Source organism: Thamnophis elegans, chromosome 9, assembly GCF_009769535.1.
Source record: "Thamnophis elegans isolate rThaEle1 chromosome 9, rThaEle1.pri, whole genome shotgun sequence".
Lineage (NCBI taxonomy): Eukaryota > Metazoa > Chordata > Lepidosauria > Squamata > Colubridae > Thamnophis > Thamnophis elegans.
In genome coordinates this window covers 10,952,858-10,968,837 of record NC_045549.1, presented here as the reverse complement: position 1 = coordinate 10,968,837, position 15,980 = coordinate 10,952,858, and the positions used below count along the sequence as shown (strand labels likewise).

Sequence of the window (15,980 nt, the reverse complement as noted above, 5' to 3'; positions counted from 1 at the left end):
CGGGGTAGATCTTTGTTATGTAGAATAGACTGTCTCAGGCCTTAACAAAGGTGGGATTCTGAGTTTTTGCTTCTCTGAGTTTCTACTTCTCTTTTAGGAGAAATATTTTGTCTTTTTAGTATATCTCTAAAATATTTCATTATTCTAGGAGAGGGGGTGGGTTTTAACTTCCAACAGAACAATCTCCCATTAGCTAAAATTTATATAAAATATGCAAATCTCTCTTATAAATGATGACACAATTGGGAATTGGAATCAATTCCTGCATAAATAAATGACTTTGTCCATGATTATTAGCCAGTCTGAAAACTACGGTGATAGTTGGACTTGCTGAATTTTTAGGGGGGGAACGATTTCTAATTCTAAGGACCTTACAGGTGCATTGATCTCTGACAGAAATAATCAGTCGCTAATACTGCTGGGCAGAGGTGGGTTCCTACCAGTTCGCACCTATTTGATAGAACCGGTTCGTCAAATCTACCGAACCGGTTAGAAGAGGTTCCACCAGTGGACCCGGAAAGCAGGCCACACCTACAGAAGAGGTTCCAAATTTTTTTGAAACCCACCACTGGCAAGGATCTTGTAACTTGACAGCTTTAAGACTTGCGTGCTTCAATGCCAGAGTTTCTGAATAGCTACTTGGACTGACTTAAGCGTGACCCGTCAAAACCACGTTCCACAAAAGCGCGGTCGACGAAATCGTGTATGTGACGTCATCACAACGCGGCGAAAAAGATCGAAAAATTGAAATAAAAATTAAATTACAGCAAGCCGATTCACATAAAGGTAAGGGTTAGGTTTAGCGTTAGGGTTAGGGTTAGGTTAAGGGTTAGGGTTAGGTTTAGAGCGTTAGCGTTACGTTTAGCGTTAGGTTAAGGGTTAGCGTTAGTTTTTTCGTTAGGTTAAGGGTTAGGTTTAGGGTTAGGTTTAGGGTTAGGTTAAGGGTTAGGTTTAGGGTTAGGTTTAGGGTTAGGTTTGGGGGGGTTAGGGTAAGGTTTTCGCTTTATTTTTACATTTTTCAATCTTTTTCGTCGCGCTGTGATGACGTCACATACGCGCTTTCGTCGACCGCGATTTTGTCGTCCGCGGTTTTGTGGTGGAACCAACTTAAGTACTAATTCATAATTTCATATCCGGTCACATGGGTGGCAAGCCACTCCCACAAAGGAGGCCACACCCACAGAGTAGGTTCCAACAATTTTTGAAACCCACCACTGCTGCTGGGTGATGCGTTGGCTCAGGAACTAAGACACTGAGCTTGTCGATTGAAAAGGTGGGCAGTTTGGCGGTTTGAATCCCTAGCGCTGCGTACTGGAGTGAGCTCCCTTGACACTGTCCCAGCTTCTGCCAACCTAGCAGTTTGAAAGCACATAAAAATGCAAGTAGAAAAATAGGCCCCACCTTTGGTGGAAAGTTTTATGTTTTTGTGGCGATTAATAACTGAGGAGGCAGAGGGTGCAACTAACTGTTTATTAACTCTCAACGACACTAGTAAAACAGAATAGAGAACAAACCCCGCCTGACAGCTATTTATGCTGTCAGGCGGAGAACCAGTGGGAGGGCTGTGTTGTTCCCACCGGCCGGCAGGCGCGCCTGAACCAATCAGGGCTTCTTCCTGGTTCTTCGGCGGCTGCCGGTCGAATGTTCGAGGACACAACAGGAAGGTAACAGCGTTCCGTGCGTCTTCGGCATTCTGCCGGCCACATGACCACAGAGACGTCTTCGGACAGCGCTGGCTCTTCGGCTTTGAAACGGAGATAAGCACTGCCCCCTGGAGTCGGGAACGACTAGCACATCTGTGCAAGGGAAACCTTTACCTTACCTAATACTGCTGGGAACAACTGAATTTAGCCACAATTCCTGCTTTGTTTCTTACCTGAGCCCTACTTCAAAAGGAAAGAAAAGGAAAGAATGAAATGAATAGATCTGGATAACAAAAGAAACCAGGCTGAAAAGCAGCTCTAAGAATATCTCAGCATGGAAGGAAGGCAGGGGGGAAACCCCACAAACATTTAAAGCATTAAAAATGGATTTAAAACGTTAAAAAGATGCTTTTAGGAAGAATGGGCTCAAACAGATCTCTCTCTCTCAAACACAGTGAGTTGCACAATGCTTCTATTATTAATCCCACCCACCCACCCACCCCCATTAAGACTTAAACAACCCCAAACTGTCCTTTTATTCGTTTCTTGGATACATTTATGTCTCACATTTTCACCAGGGGGTTTTATTCCCATAGCCACAAACCCCACAAAGTAGTCTAAGTGGGTTGAAAGAGGGAGAGACATCCAGTGAACTTAAGTGGCGGAGAGGGGATTTGAACTGTAGGAAGTTAGCAACCACCCTCTCCTAGAAAAATGGAATATTTTAGGAACTATTAAAAGGGAAGAATATTTCCCCCTAAAAGAGAGGCAGAAACCTACCCCCCACAAACCTTTGTCAATGAGCCAGTCTATTCTACATAACGAAGATCTACCTCCTTCAGGCAGAGCCATAATAGGAATCCCAAAGCCGTTTCATTACATCATCACCCAGCAAGAGTCAACCAAGCTTGGGACTCAGGACAGCCTACAAGGTTGCCCCTGCTTGGCCCCATGGGAGCCTGACAACCAATCAGAATACAAGCTCCAATTCAAAAGCCCAGAGAGGGCATAAAACCCAGGGACTCTCAGCATCTCTTCCCTTTTTTTCTTCGACCAAGATCTTTGAAGCATGTGATCCTGTCCACCATTAAAACCATCTTTCCAAGCAGCCACCATGATTCCAGTGTCTTTTCCCCCACTTGGAACTGAACCCAGAAGGACATTTCTTCCAACAGAACCATGGAAAGCAAGAGGGTCCAGAAAAACAGAGAAAGCTTTGGAGAAGGAAGGGAACCTTGTTTTCCAGAGGTTTCCAAGCTAAATAAGGAATTTCCAGCAAGACAGCTGTATTGCTCCATTCAGAGAAGAATGAAGAATCTTTGTTGTTGTTAGTTGCGAAGTCGTGTCCGACCCATCGCGACCCCATGGACCATGTTCCTCCAGGCCTTCCTGTCCTCTACCATCCTCTGGAGTCCATTCAAGCTCATGCCGAATGCTTCAGTGACTCCATCCAGCCACCTCATTCTCTGTCATCCTCTTCTTCTTTTGCCCTCCATCGTTCCCAGCATGAGGCTCTTCTCCAGTGAGTCCTTCCTTCTCATTAGGTGGCCCAAGAATTTGAGCCTCATCTTCAGGATCTGGCCTTCTAAAGAGCAGTCAGGGTTGATCTCTTCTAGGACTGACCGGTTTGATCGCCTTGCAGTCCAAGGGACTCACAGGAATCTTCTCCAGCTCCATAGTTCAAAGGCATCAATTCTTTGGCGCTCCGCCTTTCTTACGGTCCAATTTTCACAGCCATCCATTGCAACTGGGAATCTTATAACACCTTAAAGATCAATACATTTTTAGCGAACAAGCCATGAATCCTTATGCAGCAAGTTGCTACGCCTTAGGAAATTGTCTTTATTTATTTATTTTTGAGCCAGAAGGAAAACCCCTTTGTTCCCATTAAAAAGAAAGAAAACCTGATCACAGCGGAAGGAAGAGTGAACATGATCTGGCGTGGGAAATTCATGCAGAATTTTATCTCTTGGGGGAGTAGGGCATAAATGCTTTCCAAGCTTCTGCACTGACAAGGAAAAAATCATCACCAAATTGCAATTACTTCAAGAGGAATTGTTCCAAACAAAGGAACAGACTCTTATGCCCCCCACGCACACAATGCCCTGAATGATAAAGGTGTAGTTCATGGCAGCTTGCAGAGAGATAAATATTTTGAGGAGGTGAAGGAGAGCCATTTTAATAGATTCCCTAGCCGAAACATTTTATCTAGGAGTGTTAACTGAAAAAAAAGGTGCCCCTTTTTCTTTTCTCCAGCTGGGGGTTGAAATATTCTTTTTATTTCCTGGTGAGCAGAGATAAAGGGAATCAACTAAAGAAATTATAATAATCAAAAGCTTACAGGTGTCAAGGAAATGCACCTGAAGGCCAGACAAGGAATAACAGATGGAAACTGATCAAGGAGAGATTCAACCTAGAAATAAGGAGACATTTTCTGACAGGGAGAACAATCAACCCATGGAAGAGAAGTTGCCTTCAGAAGTTGTAGCAGCTTCATCACTTGAGGCTTTCAAAAAGAGACTGGACAGCCATTTGTCAGAAATAGTGTAAGGTCTCCTGCTTGAGGAGAGGGCTGGACTAGATGACCTGCAAGGTCCCTTCCAACTCTGTTATTCGATTCTAACTTTTGGCAGGTAGGGGGCTAAGTTCCAGAAAGCATTTTGCGAAGATTTTATTTTCTGGAAAACCCTGGAAGGTGGAAGGGAAGAGAAGTAGAGGATACCCAACAGTAAGGTTAGATGGTCTCAGTTAACAGTGGTGATGGGTGAACCATTGGAAGACCTGGAGAACATAGTACGATAGAGTTGGAAGGGAACTTGGAGAACAGTCAACCCATGGAACAGAAGTTGCCTTTGGAAGTTGTGGAAGCTTCATCACTGGAGGCTTTCAAGAAGAGACTGGACCGCCGTCTGTCAGAAGTGGTATAGGGCCTACTGCTCAGCTGGGGAGTCCCTTCCAACTCTGTTAATCTGTTAAAACATATCGTCCTGTTCATTGTGAAAATGGCAGAAGGCTTGGATAGAGATTTGAATCAGAATAGAGCTGGAAGGGACATTGGAGTTCTTCTCATCCGGCCTCTTGCTCAAGCAGAAGACCCCATACCATTTTAGACCAGTGACTGTCCAGTTTCTTCTTAAAACCTTCCAGTAATGAAGCATCCAAAACTCCTGAAGGCGATTTCTGTACCACTGGTTAATTGTCCTCCCTGTTAGGAAATTTCTCCTCAATCCCAGGTCGCTTCTCTCCTTGATTAGTTTCCATCCATGATTTCTTCTCTTGCTCTCAGGTGCTTTGGGAAATAAATTGACCCCTCCCCCCACTTTAATAATAATCAGATATTAAACTCTGAATTTGAAGACTCAGAGTTTAATATCCAACCCAGCCTTTACTTATTTAGTTGCTATGCAATTGACACATGTTCTTCTCTAGCCCATCCTTGGAACAGCTTCATTATTGAGGCATAAATTTTCTCAGGTGGGTTTCAAAAAATTTTTACTACCGGGGGCAATGGGCTGACTCTGTAAACCGCTTAGAGAGGGCTGTAAATCACTGTAAAGCGGTATATAAGTCTAAGTGCTATCGCTATCGCTATATGGTTCGGTGTCCAGACCTTTGATCATCCTACATCTCTCACTATCTTTCCTTCTCACTCGACTCCTCTGGAATTATGGTTAAGGGAAACATTGCTTCGTATAACCCAGTCACCCCTGTGGTTTTCTTTCTTCCTTCACAGGTACTATAGAAGTTCAGTTGTGTTGATGTGTTTTGTCATTCCTACTATCGTGCCTTGGCATTTCTGGGGCGAGAGCATATGGAATTCCTACTTCTTGGCTTCTATTCTCCGCTACACCGTCTCCCTCAACGTTACATGGTTGGTCAATAGTGTGGCTCACATGTATGGGAACAGGCCCTATGACAAAAGCATCAACCCTCGGCAGAACCACTTCGTCACTTTTGGAGCTATCGGTGAGTTGCCAAGAATTGGTTCACCTGGTTGGGCGGGTGAGGCCTTGAGGTTGCTTTGCTCCAAACTGTTTTAAGAATATTTTAGGATCAGGGATATCCATAGGTTCGTGATGGCGGTAGTTTCTGTTAGGTAAGCTCCCCGTTGGGAGAGCGAGTATGTTCAGGGAAGCGTTGTGAGAGCTGTGTTGGAGAACACACAAACCAGCATACAGAGACACTGCAGTTTAAATAGGCTTTTACTTTCATGGAAATAGAGGTATCAGAGTCCATCAAACAGTCCAAGTCATACACGGATAAGACAGTCAGTCATCAATGTCTCTCAGTTAAGGGATAATCCAAATAACATAGTCCAGTATCATATAATCAGTTCAGTACTCAAAATTTGCTAGCAGTTGCAAAACTTACAATAGCTCACGGCACTTTCTAACAGCCAGCTTCCAAAACACTCAGATCAGATCAGCCCAGCATCTAACAAACACAGAGAGCTAACAGTCATTCTGGCTCCCTCTTATGGCCAAATGAGGAAAACAGCAACCAATCACATTTTACAGTATGACTTAAAGAAACAGGTATAGCATTGTTACATGATTTATATATTGTCAACCCAACCGTTACAATTATATTCCTAACAGTTTCCATTTTGAGAGTATAAAATCTAATCACCCAACATAAGTGGAAAACAGAAGTAAAGGGAACAAGAAATCAGGACATTGGCTTGTTGGAACTTTTCATTTTGGACACCCTGTCCGCAATATATTACAGAATATACCACATTTTTCGGAGTATACGACACTCCAAAGTATGGTGCACTTAGCTTTTGGGGGCCTCTGCCTTTGCCTCCTAGCAATTTGCCTCCTTGCAGCAAACACCAAACAGCCTGTTTCAGTTCCAACACAGCCTGATTAGCACAAACAGTTGGTCATTGGGCCTCCTAACGATCAGCTGTTTCAGGCTGCAGGGATTGCCATAGCCTATTGCTGCCTCTGCGCACCCCATTTTCGGCCTCCATATCTTGTTTTTAGCTTCTGCATGCCCCATTTTCCACCCATTCCAGGTGGCAGGAATCGGAATGGGTGGAAAATAGGGCACGTGGAGACGGCAATGGCAATCCCTGCAGCCTGAAACAGCTGATCATCAGTAGGCCAATCCAACCGACAATCAGCTGCTTGTGCTAATCAGGCTGTGCTGAAGCTGAAACTGAAACAGGCTGTTCACTGTTTGCTGCAAAGAGGCAAATTGCTGGGAGGCAGAGGCCAAAGGAGGTGGGGGGGGGGCAGCAGGTGGGCGGCGCTACATTCAGTGTATAAGACACACCTAAATTTTCTCCCTCTTTTCTCCATCTTTTGACCCTACTTTTCCTTTCCCCTGGGTTCTGTTTTCCAGGAGAAGGTTTCCATAATTACCACCATACCTTTCCATTTGATTATTCAGCCAGCGAGCTTGGCTTGAAGTTCAACCCAACCACATGGTTCATTGACTTGATGTTTTGGTTGGGTTTGGTCACCGAGAGAAAGCAAGCGCCGTCGGAGATGATCAAAGCTCGCAAAGAGAGAACTGGAGATGGCACTACTTGAGAAACAAACCGACTCTTGAATTTTGATGCTGCTGTATGTGTTGCTTGTATGTTTCTTCATTGAGGGGGCAGCTTCTGTCCCAAACCTTCCCCTTATAATGAAAGTAGTATTTTTCATGGAACGATGGCCAAATTCATTTCTGGAGAAATGTCGTTTTTCCTCTGGGCAATCCTTTTTCCTATGGCAGAAAAACACTTTAAAATATTCATTCAACTTCCAAGAAAGGTATGAATGTCCCAGCCTGCAATTTTTCCCCATAACGTAATGCCCTTCAGACAGTGGTGGGTTAGGGCTGGTATGCCCCAGTACGGGCATACCAGTGGCAGCTGGGAGCAGCAGCCACCATACCAGAACAGTGTTTTTGGTGGGCCCACCTGCCCGCCCTCATTCCTTACCTGCTTTTAAGCCAACCAGGTCATTTGCACACGGGTGCACAGCATACGGCGCCTGCGCGACCTCCGCCGAGCAGCTGGAGCGTTGCAGGGCGATGGGTGCTCATGCGTACACAGTGTGCATGCCCGAGGTGGACGCTCAGCTCCGTCGCAGCGTACCGGTTGCAACGGGATCCGGAACCCACCACTGCCTTCAGATGAGTTGAACTCTCGTTCCCCATAAATCCAAAGGCAATTGTAGCCTTTGGACATTTGAGTCCAACACATCTGGAAATCACCTCTGGCTGGGAGAGGCTGGATGGGCAGTCCTTGGGGTTGTGGGTGCTAGACAGGGGTGGGCTTCAACAATTTTAGCAAGGGGTTCTCCGCCCGGTTGCTGGGTGGGTGTGGCCTAGTCGGCCTCCTGCGCCATGATAGGGGTGAGTGTTTTTGCCCTCCCCGGGCTCCAGAGGTTTTCTTCGAGCCTCCGGGAGGGCGAAAACGGCCTCCCCAGGCTCCAGAGGCCCTCTAGAGGCCAAAAATGGGAATGTTTCCCAAACGTCCAGTAGGCCCGTTTTTCATCCTCCCTGAGCCTCCGCATACACCCTGCACTTACCTGCACCTAAAATGGGCCGCGTGGGGACTCCTGGGAGGGGAGGGAGGGGCCATCCAGGAGTGGGGTTTGGGGGTTCTCCGAACTGCACAGAATCTTAGCTAGAGGTTCTCCCAGTAGAACCCCAGTAGCCCACCCCTGGTGCTAGATCTACTGAAAGCATGAGATCTACCAACCATGGGGCAGAGTCAGATGCAAAAGTGTGATGCAGGAGCAAACGGGTTTTGCCTCTAGACATCCAGAGGTCCACCTGACATGTTGCACTCTGATGTAGAATGTAAAACTGCCCAGGAAAAATTGGGCAGCTTACTTACCTGGTCTAAAGCATCCCTTCAGCTCATAAACAGGTCACTAGCTGTGCTGAACACTCTGTACATTGAACTTCCAGGACGCTCTCTATGATTTGAAGGAATGCTCTAGGACAAGCGTCTCCAACCTTGGCAATCCTTGGATTCCTCAAGCTGGCTGAGGAATTCTGGGAGTTGAAGTCCACAAGTCTTAAAGTTGCCAAGGTTGGAGACCCCTGCTCTAGGATGGCCTCAACAGTCTCCTGCAGTCATGCATGGCAAAACAAGCTCATCAGCAGTAGGCAATCTTCTTTTAAAGCAGGGGTCGGCAACCTTAAACACTCAAAAATCCATTTGGATCCATTTCCCACCAAAAAGAAAACACCGGGAGCCACAAAAACCCTTCTGGTGCCTGACTATTTCCTGAGCGGCTACAAAACTAGCGTACAGTATGTAGTTGAATTAGACATTCTGTTTTCTCCTGAAACTTTTTTTTTCTTGGATTTATTTATGGTTGGCCTACCGGGCATCGAAAAGCTCAATAAAGCGAGTGTTGCACATTGGCGATTGCGACGCATATTTTGAGTGACAGGGAGCCGCAGCAGAGGGATGAAAGAGCCACATGCGGCTCCATAGCTGCAGGTTGCTGACCCCTCCTTTAAAGGGTAGCCAAAAAGCTCCTGCTACCTCCCCAAAGAATGTATAATACCTCCGTCTGCACTTGGTTTTAGCTGAATTGATTGTAGAATTAAAGCTGTCTTAAATACAACATATTTTGGGGGGGGGAAGATGGCATATTATTTAGTATTCGAGTGAAATCATATTTGATTTGATGTAGTCCTCCTGACGATTCCCCGTCCTTCTCCAAATTGGTATCCTTGCCCTCATCCTCTGTAGTAAATATGCTCGCTGGTCACGCCAGTTGGCAATGAACTGTAAGCTAACTCCTACTGTCCCATTCATACCAAAAACGGTAGTCCAGTTCATGTTATCTGAAAGAAGAAACTCTGAATGTACTACTACTTGGCTACACAATGCATCTCTTAACAGAATGAAGGCACTTGCCGTTCTTTAGTGAAAGGAAATCAACTATTTAATTTAAACTTGCTCTATCGTGTCTTTGACTCTGCTTTGGCCTTGGGATTCTTTATTGTATATCTTTAAAAAGATTCCCTCCCCCTTGTTTAGATAAAGGGTAACTTGGCGGTTTGTGAAGAAGAACCCACGAAAAACGGTTGCTACATCTTCCAGTGAAGCAAATAGGAAAGTTATTGTAAATTATCACATGATCTCCATGATCTAAGGCAGTGTTTCTCCACCTTGGCCACTTTAAGATGGGTGGACTTCAACTCCCAGAATTCCCCAGCCAGCAAAGAATTCTGGGAGTTGAAGTCCACCCATCTTAAAGTGGCCAAGGTGGAGAAACATTGCTCCAAGGAGATCATCCCGAACTGTGCTCCTATCCAAAGCAAAAGGACCTAAAACATAATCAGTTCTAAGAGATGTTATAAAATATAGCTATCCCACCAACCAGCTTTATTGGGATCATGATTCAGTATTGTCTTCCTGGTCACCGTCTCTTCGGGACGGTTTAGGTCTTGCCGGACCGTCCAGGGGCAAAAGTGTCATCGGCAGATTCGGAGATTCGAATCCGCACAATGTAACGTTGCGACATTGGCTCCTCCTCTCGGATCATGATTCAGTATTATTGTTCTCGGTAAGATGTTTTTTCTCTCTGTCTCTTCTTCTGATAATTGCCTGCTTCTAGCTTTTACTATTTAATAGAGCCACAACGATGCCTGTGATTTTATCCTGCTGTTTCTGTAGAGGAAGGCTGGAGAAAATGATTAAAACCCAGGACTCCTGTGGCACTTTTTTTTTTAAAAACGGGCACATTGATTCCTGCATAAATTTTGGGAGGATTACAGCACACCACATCAGGTGCGCCTAGGCATCTGATACGGTGAACTAGCAGCCAAGAAAATCTGCAATTTTGCATTTGTCGCTCTGCTTGGCGCAGGGGTCGCCACAGATTAGTGGTACTGGTCCGTGGCCTGTTAGGAACCGAGCTGCACAAGCAGTGGGGAAGCAAGCAAAGCTCCATCTGTGTCTGCATTGGACCTCAGTGATGACACCCACCTGCCCCCCCAATCCGTGGGAAAATTGTCTTCAATGACACTGGTCAGTAGGGTGGCTTAGTGGCTAAGAAGCTGAGCTTATCGATCAGAAAGGTCGGCAGTTCGGCGGTTAGAATCCTTAGCGCTGTGCAACAGAGAGAGCTCCCGTGACTTGTCCCAGCTTCTGCCAACCTCGCAGTTCGAAAGCACGTAAAAAATGCAAGTAGAAAAATAGGAACCACCTTTGGTGGGAAGGTAACAGCGTTCCGTGCGCCTTTGGCGTTTAGTCATGCCGGTCCCATGACCACGGAGACGTCTTCGGACAGTGCTGGCTCTTCGGCTTTGAAACGGAGATGAGCACCACCCTCTAGAGTCGGGAACGACTAGCACATGTGTGCGAGGGGAGCCTTTACCTTTATGACACTGGTCACTGGTCACAGAAAGATTGGGGACCGCGGGCTTAATGGCCACAAGTTCTTGGCTGCAAGAGATGGTGACTGAAAAAAGCAAAGAATGTAATTCAAAGAACAGTATGGAAAAGGGGCAGACTAAATCTTTTTAACAGGGAGAATCAATCTGCACCTTGCATTCCAATCGTTCGGGTGAAACCAAGTTCTTTAGAGAATTCCAAACATTTTTTTTGCTAGCGGTTTAAAAACAACAACAACACCCTTCCTTGATCCATCATGTATCACACTCGTCTTTTGATTTATTCCAAGTTCTCACTTGATCGGTTGGGATTTGTTTGATGTGAGCCTGATGAAGATGTGTTCGCTAAGATTATGTAAAGAAAGGAGATTCCTTGATTGCTGTCCTCTTGTGATAAGGGGGTTAGCAGAAACATCTTGTTGGGTTTCGCAATTCCTTCTTGGAGATATTCCCAGTGCCAGTCTTCAGTGCTCAGATATGTGGGGTTTTCGTTTTAATTTGTGGTCTGTGTCCACATTGAAACAAGAAGCATTCCTAAACGACTTGGAATCGCTAATGATTAAAGCAAGACATAGAGAGATTCCCCTTGTTGCAAGATTAATGCTCCTCTGCTTTATTTTTCCTTTCCCCCCTCTCTCATTTTGCTTTGTATCCTTGTTGAATATGCAGTTCATTTATTTTTTTTAAAAAGCAGGTATTTATATTAACATATATATGCTTTATGGGCCAAAAATTTAAATGAATATGTTTAAATTATTGATTTTATTGTCATATTGTGATATAGACATTGTCATTTCTAATGTACACAGCTGAATGATGTCTTAAAAATCAAATAAAGCTTCATGTTAAATGTTTGGATTACCTATTTCATATTCCAACTGGTCGAAGTAAGGAGAGAAAGTACATCTGAGCTACTCCATATTCAGGAGCTATTTTGATTCCTATTTATCAAATATCAATATTTGAATTTCAGTTCCATCGTTGTCTGAGTCACTGTGTCTTAAAGAAAATTTATGAAGCCTTGGGTTCTGGCCTAGGCTTTCCCAAAAAACATGAGGCAGAGTCCTGGTCCCGGCAAAACCCCTTTTATTAAACGAATGTGAATTCCTCTCATTTACATTCAGCGAAGGCTTTGGCAAACAGTCTTTCAAAGGAATATTTATGACTACAGACCTTATCTGTCTTGGAAAGCTGCCATGTAAATATTTTCCAAATGCAGTGCTGTGCAAAGAAAGACTGGGCACAGAGTCTCTGAGATTCACGGACAGATCTTCACACTCCTGAAACGAATCTAATGACTTAACGAACGAATTGTTTCCTGCAAAAGCCCACTCCCCTTTCACTCCTCTTTTATTTCCTCTGGGAGGGGCCAATCACCTTCCACCTGTGACTTTACTCCCAAGTCGACCCTGATTTCTGAGTTATTCTTTTCTTCTGGCAGCTCTGCGCACGCGCACACTGGGAACAGGCTCCAGCTGTTCTTCTGCCTCACTGCTGTCTAGTTGTGAAGGCAACTGATCACTGCCAGGCGGCCTCAGCCCCGTCTCTGCCACCGATGCAGAGCCCTCGTCCGAGCCTTCCCCAGCCTCCAGGACTGGCTCATGCTCCTCCCCAGCCTCCTCACTGTCCGACTCTGCTGGCTGCTGGTGGGCCACAACCCCTTGGCCTCCATCTTGTGATTTATAAAGCTTGTGCTAGAGGTTTGGTCCAGGTAGTTTTAACTTTATCTCCCTGATAAGGTTATTGCAACATCTTTCATGGAGATCCCAGAGGTGCTTTTTTTCAAGAGGCAACTCGAGTTCCTGGTTTTTCTTGGAAGACATTTCGCTTCTCATCCAAGAAGCTTCTTCGGCTCTGAACCTGAAGAAGCTCCTTGGATGATTAGAGAAACGTCTTCAAAGAAAACCCAGGAATTCCAGTTGCCTCTTGAAAAAAAGCACCTTCGGAACAACCACGCCCTGGATGGCTGAGAATCTCCATAGAGATTTCATGGAGGTCTTCCCTTGAAAATGACAAGGAGCTACAGCTGGGACCGAACATTACAGGCATGACTTGAGTTCCTGAACAGAAAAGGTGATCACATGATTCCAGATATTGGGTGAAGAAGAAAAGAAGGAGAGGAGCTTGCTGAGAGTTCCTGGGGTTTTTATACTCTCTGTTTCCTGTTCCTGTGTAAGAAATGTGTTCTGACTCCCATGGGGCCATGCAGGGGCAACTCTCTAGACTGTTTTGAGTCCAAGTTTGGTTGAGCATTGCTTCTTCCCAGATGCCCTGCGGTGATATGGGTAAAGGGCTAATACTATCATGCCTTCATCCCATCAGCCTAGAGCTGACAGGGGGAGATCTTGGTTATGTAGAATAGACTAACCCAGGCTTTTTTAATGGCCCATTGACAAAGGTGGGGGGGAGCTATTAAGAGTGAGTCTGCTTCCTGCCTAAAAACATGTTTCTCCATTTTTGATCCAGGGAAATATAATATTCTGCCTTTTCAATATTTCCCAGCATATTTCATTCTTCCAGGAGAGGGGTGGGTTCTAACTTCCTACATTTCATTACCCAAGTTCTGCCACTCCTTCTCTTACATACTGGTCTCAATAGCACAACTGGCCCTTAGCTTACTACAGTTGGATTCCAAGTTTCTAGTAATAATGCTTAAGGACAATTGAGTACTTCTTAAAGGATTTACCTGCTTCAACATTTAAGACTTAGGGTAGGACATTCTTTTCAAAGCCCCATAGTTGGGGATGTGGTGATGAGGGAAAACCATTCTCTGTACATGCACTTTGGCCTTGGAGTGGCCTTTTCCCGAAGACCTGGTTAATACCAACATTGTTGTTTTTGTGGTATTCAGGTAGGATTATTGGGGCACATAATATATTAGTATATTTAATGAGTTAGCGAAATGTTGATTGCATCATATAAATGATGCCCCGTTGATATCTGATGTTCGTCATTGTTCACATTAGGACACATCTAAAATATTTTAGTGGATTTTTTTTTTTTACTAAATCCACTACTAATGAGTTGCTCATCCCTGATTTTTATTGGACCAGGGATGTTTCATTAAACAAATGAATTGTGAGCATAGGATTACATGATGGCTTTTAATTCCACATTTGCCAAATGTTCATGATTTGGCTTCTTTTAATTGTGTGTGTGTGGGGGGGGGGGGGGATGCCTGATGAAAAAGTGACTGAAGATTCAAAAAAACACTGAAGGCCAAATCTTGGGGAGAGATAGATGGATGAATGGATGGATGGATGGATGGATGGATGGATGGATGGATGGATAGATAGATAGATAGATAGATAGATAGATAGATAGATAGATAGATAGATAGATAGATAGATAGATAGATGATAGACAGACAGACAGAGTAGATAGATAGATAGATAGATAGATAGATAGATAGATAGATAGATAGATAGATAGATAGATAGATAGACAGACAGAGTAGATAGATAGATAGATAGATAGATAGATAGATAGATAGATAGATAGACAGACAGACAGACAGACAGAGTAGATAGATAGATAGATGATAGATAGATAGATAGATAGATAGATAGATAGATAGATAGATAGATGATAGATAGATAGATAGATAGATAGATAGATAGATAGATGATAGATAGATAGATAGATAGATAGATAGATAGATAGATAGATATAGATAGATAGATAGATAGATAGATAGATAGATAGATAGATAGATAGATAGATAGATAGATAGATAGATGATAGAGAGAGAGAGAGATACTGTAGATAGATAGGTAGGTAGGTAGGTAGGTAGGTAGGTAGGTAGGTAGGTAGGTAGGTAGGTAGATAGATAGATAGATAGATAGATAGATAGATAGATAGATAGATAGATAGATAGATACTGTAGATAGATAGATAGATGATAGATAGATAGATGATAGATAGATAGATGATAGATAGATAGATAGATAGATAGATAGATGATAGAGAGAGAGAGAGATACTGTAGATAGATAGATAGATAGATAGATAGATAGATAGATAGACAGACAGACAGACAGACAGACAGACAGACAGACAGACAGACAGACAGACATAGATAAATGATAGGCAGATAGAGATAGATAGGTAAATAGGTAGGTAGATACCTAAGCATCTAAGTACAGATAAAGAGAGGAAAAGAAAGAAAGAAAGAAAGAAAGAAAGAGGGAGGGAGGGAAGAAGAAAGGAAGGGAAAGGAAAGGAAAAGGAAAGGAAAAGAAAGGAAAGGAGGGAAGAGGAGGAGAGAGGAGAGGAGGGGAAAGGAAAGGAGGAAGATTTTAATCTTGCCCTTTTATCTAATGACCTCTTGGACACATTGATGTTGCTTCTCTTTCTTTTGGCCTCAGAATAATCATTGATTCACCAGGTTTAAGTGCAAACATCTTGGTCTCTCTCACACAGCACGCTTAACCGGGTTAGCAAGGGTGTCAGTGTGTGTTGTGTAAATAATTTGACACCCTAATCCAGGTGTTCATTGCTCCTTCTGAGCGCTGTGTGGCTCTGGTGCTAAATTAGGTTAAGAAATTAATTCTTTCTTCCTGTTCCTGAGGCAAAAGACCTCACCAAATGCGGAACGGTTAACTGGGAGTCTCTTTTTTTTACTTTTTCCCTCTTACACCATCTTGTGGAAAAGAACAGATTGCAAATATTTAAAGATGCCTCTGCCTTTTTCCCCGTGACACTGAAACCGTGTTATCTGTTGATTTTTCCTTAGCGAACAAGGAACAGCATTTCTCACTTCAATAAAGTTAAACACTCTGTGGTGTTATGGTTTCCTTCCTTTTCTTGGGGTTCCTCAAGTTCCCATTATAACTTCCAGATTTTGACAAAATTTCTGCAAGATGTTTAGTTCAATGATGATGTTCGTCCATTGTGTTCGAAGAGGACCTTGACATCTAACAGGTTGTGGGTTGTCCACGGTGTGTCCACGGGTGGCTGGTAAGGCCTCTGTGGGCACGAA

The 15,980-nt window shown here is 44.1% G+C and overlaps 1 protein-coding gene across 1 annotated transcript in view; it reads left to right on the top strand.

Annotated features, from left to right (window-relative positions):
* SCD5 (stearoyl-CoA desaturase 5) overlaps positions 1-7,337 on the top strand; it is a 36,126-nt gene extending 28,789 nt beyond the window's left edge. The window contains exons 4-5 of the mRNA XM_032224569.1: positions 5,377-5,609; positions 6,993-7,337. Of these exons, the coding sequence (XP_032080460.1) occupies positions 5,377-5,609; positions 6,993-7,183 (424 nt within the window). The 3' untranslated portion in view covers positions 7,184-7,337. The remainder of the gene's footprint in view (positions 1-5,376; positions 5,610-6,992) is intronic.
* Positions 7,338-15,980: the final 8,643 nt, after the last annotated feature.